This window comes from Lepidochelys kempii, chromosome 5 (assembly GCF_965140285.1).
Source record: "Lepidochelys kempii isolate rLepKem1 chromosome 5, rLepKem1.hap1, whole genome shotgun sequence".
Classification (NCBI taxonomy): Eukaryota; Metazoa; Chordata; order Testudines; family Cheloniidae; genus Lepidochelys; species Lepidochelys kempii.
Window position 1 is genome coordinate 66,015,838 of NC_136384.1, and position 8,328 is coordinate 66,024,165.

Consider the following 8,328-nt stretch of genomic DNA (forward strand, 5'->3'; position numbering starts at 1 on the left):
TGAAGCCAGTCTAACTATCACAGCAGGAATACCATATTACTCCCCTATTGGGTCCAGTGTTTTAGAGCCTTTGGCTGAGATTTCCCACAAAGCCTATGCACAGGTACATGAATCCAAGAATTTTTATTTGTTTGACTATAACTAATCATATGAAAAACTTCAACACTATTGTAAATGACTATAGTAAAAGGTTGAACATCTTATTGGAAAAACTGAAACTGCCTTCTCTATCTTCAGTTTATACTAGAAATTTGCTTCAACACATTTTTAAGTTGTTTGGCTCAAGTATATACGTAAATCTGTTTAAAAATGCTGTCAAGAACAGTTTGTAAAAACTTTCCTTTATTTGTTCTACAGCTCTGAGAAGCTTGAAAATATTATTTCCCACCAATTTCCTGCCTCTTCATTAGACAGAAAGAATTGTTTGTTTTTCTGTGGCTTTCAGGGCAGCTCAGATAAATATAATTTGTTAAAATGTGTTCCCTCTTCTGACTGTCTGATTTCTATAAGAGCAGATGTTAGAGGGTTTCACAAACAGTTGCTCTTGGTGGGTTATTTTTTTCATCTGTGGCAGACTATTGAATTTCAAGAGTGAATTGTTCAACACATTGTAACAGTGTCAAAGTAGGTCTAACTTAAGTCCAAACATCTCAAAAGTTACTTAATTCACTTGTTACTTAGTGATTATAATGGGTTACCTGAATTCAGTTTACAGCAAGATTGATGTAAGTTTTAATATTGACCTTTCTTTTGCTGTACAATCTTACCAGTGTAGGGTTTTTTGCTTCTCTGCAGCTACCAGCGGACCCTCCAGTGGCACCTCTGATGTTACACCATCTCCAAAAGAATCTAGCTTGATATGAAATTTGGTGATTAAACCCTTACTGAGAAGAAATGAAGCACTTCAGACAAAATTGGAAGCATCTTCCTTCAAAAACAATCTTCAGTGTGCATTTTTAATGGTAGAAAAGCAAACTAAACCTTGACTCAACTCTCCAAAGCCATTATTGTCTCTGTCTGTCTTGGTGCACTTACCTGTATATAAATTTAAATACTCTTAGCTAGTGCACACTGTATATATTCAGCTGAAAAGTCTGTTCTCATTTTCTAAAATATTTAAGGCAAAGAGGTTTACTCAGCAGTTCAATGAATTGCACAACTTTAATGAAAAAGCTGCACGCCGGTTTTCCCAGTTTCTGTTTACTATATATGTATACTGAGCAAAAAGAAAAACGCCCCAACCCAATAGTATATATTATAGTGGCTCTCAAAGCGCCATTGTAGTTGTCATTATAAACTCCTATTTTCAAGGGGTTTATAATGTGACTGTGAATTTTTTCCTGGGCTGAAATTTGATGCACATGATCTTGGTTAGGAGCATTTTTTTATTTGAATACATTTCCAAAGAAATCGCTTGGCTCTTTGAGTTAAACAAGAGCTTCTTGCATTTGAATTTTTTAATACCATATATGCTGCAGTAACGAGGCACAATGGGGTGAAGTAAGGATAGTGTATTTTCACTTTGAATCTCCTTGTTGTTTGTTTACATCAGACTCCTAACATTTGAATATACTTTTTATTTTGTTGTTTAATATACACGGTTATATAAGGTATATGTCTGTATATCCTCCTACAGAAAAGATTTCTGTTTATATATTTTCTTATTCTAAGAAATTCTTTTGGTTACTGAAGAAGATGCCTTTATTTGCTACATAGGTTTGTTTTTTAAAAAGTCACTTAAAAAAAGGCCACATTAAAAGACAAGGTTTTTAAGGAGCGATTACAGTTGGTCTGGTATCTAACTCTAAATACCCCATCTGTAGGTGGTGCATCCTACTGCCCTTTCATATTAAAGAGAAACTGCAGTGTTACCAGAATGTTTAATGTTTCCAAGTTTATCCGACTACTTAAGCTTCAGCATTTTCTGTAATGTTCATACCATTGGCATTCTAAACGCAGCTGTTGTCAGCGGCTCTCATTAAGAGTGTTGAAGACTTTATTAGAACTATGAGAAGCTTCAGCAACTCAGATTATGCTTTTAAATGGTCAGATTTTGAAGAGCAATCATCCAGGTTCAGCAGTTTTGTGCTTTCATCTGTGGCATTTAGAATTATAGAATGTATTCAAAATGTCATTGTCCCCTTTTGAAAGTTCAAGCGGCTGATTATTAATAATAACTTTATAAACTGCAAGTTAGACTTTTTTTTCCAGTTTAAATTACAAGAGATTTAGTGTCAAAGAAATATTTAAGCATAAGAGCCTTGTTTTCCTTATCCAGAAATTATCAGTGTAACTACAGTTACACTATGAACTTGCCATAGAGTCAGTACAAATCTTTAAATAGGGCACATGTGAAATGGCTTCTAGAAAATAGTCCTATTAAGTGCTGACTAAATAAATTATACCAAAAACATAAAGGGTTCACAGCTATATATTTCAAACATTTCATTTTCTATAATGTAACCATGTAGTATTGACGATGTTTGTCTTGCACACATTTGAATGTACACATCATGTTTACTGTTTTTTAAAAACACTATTAAAATTAAGCGTGCATATCATTCCAGTCAACCAAAGCTCTGGTATAAAAATTTTGATGCGCTCCTAAATAAAAAACAAGGTTAATGGCTAATTTAATGTCTCTTCTGCTTTTTCATGAATAGATAGTATCTCACTTTCTGTATATTTACCTGCTTTTTTGCTCATCCCAGTGCAAAAAAGCTGAAATAAAACATGTTTAGAAATATGAATTTGTATAAGAATTGGAGGCAGCCATGTATGTCGTCATTAAAAGCAATCATCTGAAATGGGGATAGGAGAACACTAAGCCTGTGAGTGCACTGCTGCACCCATGCAGAGCTCCTTTGACTTCTGGGGGGGTCCTTATGGGCACAGCAGTCTGTCCTCATGCAACAAACTGAAGGATCAGGGCCTAAAGTCGCTCAAATATGAAAAGGAAAAATAATTTGGACAAGATCTGGGCAAATCAAAAGTAGGGAAACAACTTCCAGAGAAACACAAATTCAGTAGAATTTCCATTAGTCTAAAAGAAGAATTAAAGAGCGGGAGGGGGGGAACCTATCCAAACACTCAAACAGCCTACTTGTGAAACTTAGAGCAGATAGCTTCTGCCTGGGGTAGCTGACTCTCAAATTTGTGTTTCAAGTAAATTCTAGAGTAGGTTACAGTACATTTGATGGCTCAATTTATTAAAATGTACATACTCCAGAAACATTCTGCCCTGGCATGAGATGTGGCATGTGAAAATTTGAGGTGGATTGCTTTGTTGTTGTTGAAGATAGAGATGAGCTGAAAATCTGGGTTTATAACCAAGTACTTTCAATCGTTAACTATGCAGAGGCGCTGGTCCTTGCACAAGTAAAGAATTTTTCAAAATCAGTTTTATGTCACACCCTGTCACTATCTTTAATCAGTGACTCAGGGTTTTCCCCTCAGCCATAAAGCAAGCAACACAGTTTGATGTGGAGTTAGGACCAAACAAATCAGCTTCACAGTTCAAAAGCTTTGAAAATAACTTAAAAGTTGTAGGAAGTTATAAAATTACTTTACCAGTTTTTAAAAACTGAAGATTTCATAACTTTAAGTATCTTCTGGTGCTTCCAAATTGTGATGCTTATTTAGTCCTACTCGGTATCATGTGTAAGATGGCAGCTGCTTGTAATTTTATTATTTTAAGACAAATACTATTCCTTGTAACTGTTTTTTGCCCCATCCTGGTGGAATAGAATAGACCGAGGAAGCCAAAAGCACAAAGATGTGCTTCAACTGTGATGAGATCTCTCGAGCCACAGACGGGGAGCTCTGCCATGATTGCGCCCAGCCCATAGAGTGCACCCTAATTCAATCAGTGGGATAATGACAGCTGGACTGCTTTTTTGGGGCCTCCACATCCCTTCCACAGCCACCTAGAACATCTCCAGAGACACATGCAACAGTGGATATGTCCTTTCAACTCTTGGGATTCAGCAGAATGGACCGTCCTCACCAAGCAATGATTTTCCAGAGGTGAATTTAACAATGCAATCCACCTCTAAAGAGAGAGACTCCATTGCCAATCCCAGTTAAGTGGGAGCGAAGAGGCAAATTCATAAATTACCAATGTAGATATCGTAGTTTTAAAGTCAAGTGAATAGGTACATTCACAGGAAGACATAAAACAGAAGGACACCTATGATAGAGCTCATTGGGACCTCGTGAGAAGTGGGAGAGGGGTGGATGATACGGACCCACCTAAAGACACTTACCTGCCATAGGGAAAGCAGGATTAAAAAATACTCCAAGGACTCCAAACTTTTATTCCCTCCCCCTCCCCAACCCAATTCTCGGGTGGTAGATGCGGTAAATGAGTGGGGTAAACAACACTACTCCAAGTCTCTGCTATATGACAAGGAACAAAAGTGCTTAGCCATCTTTGGACAGATGTCCAATTCATCCGTGACCCTACAGTTTTGGATTGTAAACTATCAGGCAGTCATGGCTAAATATAATTTCACAAACTATAATAAATTTACAAACTTTATTGATGATCTTCCACAAGAACAGAGGGAACAATTTCAGGTTATCATTGCAGTTGATCAGTTATTAGCCAGAACGTCACTTTAAGTGTCCTTGGATGCCACAGACACTGCTGCCAGGCCCATCTCCGCGGCACTATTCACAGGGCATCATGGCTCCAAGTTTCAGAGTTGCCAAGAGAAGTTCAGAATATTGTTGAGGACCTCCCTTTGATGGTCAAAAGTTGTTCTCAGAAACCACAGACCACTCTTGTCATATGCTGAAAAACTTCAGGGCCACATTAAGATCTCTGGGTATATATTGTGACGGGGCAAGGTCAGATGGCTACAGAAAAGTAGTGGGAGACCGATCTATTAGCCCCAGGCTAAACAAATCCCTGTTACCAGGATAAGTAAATGGCAGTTGTTCCAGGTCAATTAAGACACCTGGGGTCAATTAAGATCTTTCCAGAAGGCAGGAAAGATAGCTAGGTTGATTGGGATACCTGAAGCCACTTAGAGGCTGGCTGAAACTAGTTAAAAGCCTCCCACTTAGTCAGTTGGGTGCGTGTGTCAGGAGCTGTAGGAGGAAGCCATGCTGTTGGAGGAACTAAGCAGTACAAACGATATCAGGCACAAGGAAGGAGGCCCTGAGGTAACAGTGAAGGAAATATTGAGTGGGGGCTGCTGTGGGGAAGTGGCCCAGGAAATTGTACACATCCTATTTCCAAAAAGTCCACTACCATAGCTGCTACTTTTAAAGTTCCTGGGCTGGAGCCCAGAGTAGAGGGCGGGCCCAAGCTCCCCACTCCCCTCCCCGATTAATCACTGAGATTGGGAGACAACAGAGACTACAAGGGAGGGTGGCTTCTCCTCACCTCCCTTGCTGGCTTATGATGAAAAGGTCACAGCCCACTGAGCCATTTGCCTTTAGAGAGAAAAGGGCTATGTGGAGGGTTACAGTGAGCTTCTGAGGCTAGTGAAATCCGCCAGGAAGCGCGGGACCCACTGAGACAAGGACAGAGCTTTGTCAAAACTGGTGTGAGGAGTGGGATCATCATTCACAGAGTGGCGGAAGAAAGAGGTTTTAAAAAAAAAAAGTTCACTGGGGTTTTTTTGGTTTGTTTTTTGTTTTGTACCACAATGGAGGAGGTGGTAAGAGCTCTGGTACAAGCCACGGCAGCCCAGCAGGAGGCCACCCGGGTTCAGGGAATGGCACAACAGAAGTCTGTGCGGCTATAGCAAGAAACCAATAAATTATTAATGGGCCAGGCGACCCAAGATCGTGCCCTCTTGCGAGAAGTAGTGGATCAGCTGAAGATCCTCACCACCCAGGCCCGAGGGTCTGACGACGCAAACCCTGAGGGCCACTGGTGGTCTGCCAAAGATGACTTGGGAGATGACATAGAGGAATATCTCCTCTCATTCAAAAGGACTGCTCAGCATGAGGCGTGGTCCCAGGAGCAGTGGGCCAGCATTCTTGCCTCTTCTTTGTGCAGAGAGGCCCAGAAGGCCTACTTTGACTTGCCTGCTACAGATGCTATTGACTATACCCAGCTGAAGGCAGAGATCCTAGCACGATCAGGGGTGATGGCAGCAGTACGGGCCCAGAGGTTCAGTGAGTGGAAATACCAGGAGAACAAACCCCCGAGGTCCCAGCTATTTGACCTCATATACCTCGCACGAAAGTGGTTACAGCCTGAGGCATGCAGCCCGGAGGAGATCTTGGAGACCCTGGTCATGGACCATTACATGTGGGGACTGCCACCAGATCTCGTTAAATGGGTAGGCCAGAACGATCCATCCACCTAAGACAAGATGATTGCGCTGGTAGGAAGACAGATGATAGCCAGGGAATTGACCCAACTACCCAAGGAAGGTCTCCTTTGAAGCAGGCACCTGACCCCAACCATGGAAGGTTGGGCAGCCAAACCCCCAGGGAGTCCTAGGTGGAAGAAGGGGGGGGCCAAAAACCAGCGGGGACCCCAGAAGGAAGGGATTGGCCTGAGTGATGGGGAACCCTGGGACTTAACCCCCTGGGATAGGGGAGTGATTAGAAGCAATTATAGATGTTATGCATGTGAGGAGTGGGGAAACGTAGCAGCACAATGTCCCAGCACTGAGGAGCCTATGCAATGTAACTTGGGGGATTGGGAGGTCCCGTGCTTCCTTATCCACCTTGCAGGGGTCACTTTAGCCCCGCATAATTACACCAGGTCAGTGAGGATAAACGGAGCGGAGACTACAGCACTTGTGGACTCTGGGAGTGCTATGACCCTCATATCGGGTAAGCTGGTAAAAAGTAGTCAGCTGCTGCAAGCCAAACGCTTAGCAGTGACATGCATACAGGAGGCCGTGAGCCATTACCCCACCATCCCGGTGGAGACAGAGGTTCAGAAGAACCCCATTGAGGTGGCCGTGGTTGTAGTTCCTAAACTCCCATATCCTGTAGTCATTGGGAGGGACTATCCAGGCTTTGATAATTTACTCCCCTGCGGAGAGGCTGGAGGGAGGTGGGGACCCTGAGGACAGCGACTTGTCACCGCGGGAATGTCAACCCTTGAGGTTCACTGAGATTTTTCAGGATCTGTTCTCAGCCCCCCAAAAGACCTGGAAAATAAAAAAAAAAAAAAAAAAAAAAAAGAGGAAGACCGCGAAGGCCTTGGGAACCCGGATCCTGACCCAGGGCCAGAAGACTGCCCTAGTAGGCAGATGGCAGGTGGTGAGCCAGTGGGCAGAGGGCGGGCCCAGGCTCTCCCCTCCCAGATTAATCACTGAGATTGGGAGACAACAGAGACTGTGCAAGGGAGGGTGGCTTCTCCTCATCTTCTTTGCTGGCTTATGATGAAAATGGCTCAGTAGGCTGTGACCCTTGCCTCTAGAGAGAGAAGGGCTATGTGGAGGGTCACAGTGAGCCCCTGAGGCTAGCGAAATCCTCCAGGAAGTGCGGGACCTTCTGAGACAAGGACAGAGCTTTGTCACAATATATACACCTAGAATAAAAGAAGATCCTGTAGCTCTCAAACCCCGCAAAGATCTCGCCCTCCTTGTTTCTGTGGGTTTCAGAGATCCATTGAACACCCCCTCCCCCGACAAAGTGACATAAGTTCCAGAGAAAGAGGGCTGCTCAACCGCCTTCCACGCGTACCTAGTCATCATTGAAACAACAGTTTTGATGGGTCAGTCAAGGGTTCGAATCTTCCCACACCTCTAATTCAGCAGTTGCAATCCTTTGCCCACTTGTCTCCTTTTGGAGACCACCTTTCCCTTCCAGCATGCTTCAAGGTGGATTTCTACAGACAAGTCGTTCATAGAGGTCATAACATTGGGTCCAATACACTTTGCAGCCCTGCTTCCTTTCCACTCCCCCTTTTCCCGTCCCCCTACAGGGACCCCTCTCACAAGCTTGCACTGAGACAAGAAATAGACTCTCCTTCAATAGCAGTGACAGAGTGAGTCCCAGCTCCTCACAAAGGAAAAGGGTTCTATTAAAGGTATTTCCCTGTGCCAAAATAAAATAGAGGGTGGAGACTGATTCTGAATCTGAGACTACTAAACATATTAATGAAGTCTCAGAAGTTCAGAATGGTGACCCTGGCAACTATAATCCCTTAACTAGAGGCAGATTAGTTTTTGCCCCTTGATCTACAAGACTCCTATTGCCATATAACAATACACCCCTCTTGCAGAAAATACCTACTCTTTACTATATGCCAGGAATATTTTCAATACCAAGTACTTCCCTTTAGCCTCTTCTCAGCTCCAAGTGTGTCCTCAAAGGTCCTAGCAGTAGTGTCCGCTTACCTTTGGCAGG

The 8,328-nt window shown here is 42.8% G+C and overlaps 1 protein-coding gene across 7 annotated transcripts in view; it reads left to right on the top strand.

Moving 5' to 3' along the window:
* PPIP5K2 (diphosphoinositol pentakisphosphate kinase 2) overlaps positions 1–2,632 on the top strand; it is a 99,136-nt gene extending 96,504 nt beyond the window's left edge. For 6 of the 7 annotated variants that reach the window (XM_073344611.1, XM_073344610.2, XM_073344613.2 and 3 more), the window contains one exon: positions 796–2,632. In XM_073344611.1, the coding sequence (XP_073200712.1) occupies positions 796–863 (68 nt within the window). In that variant the 3' untranslated portion in view covers positions 864–2,632. Of the gene's footprint in view, positions 1–775 lie in introns of all 7 variants that reach the window. The other variant, XM_073344612.2, reaches the window with a different exon arrangement.
* The last annotated feature ends 5,696 nt before the right edge of the window (positions 2,633–8,328 follow it).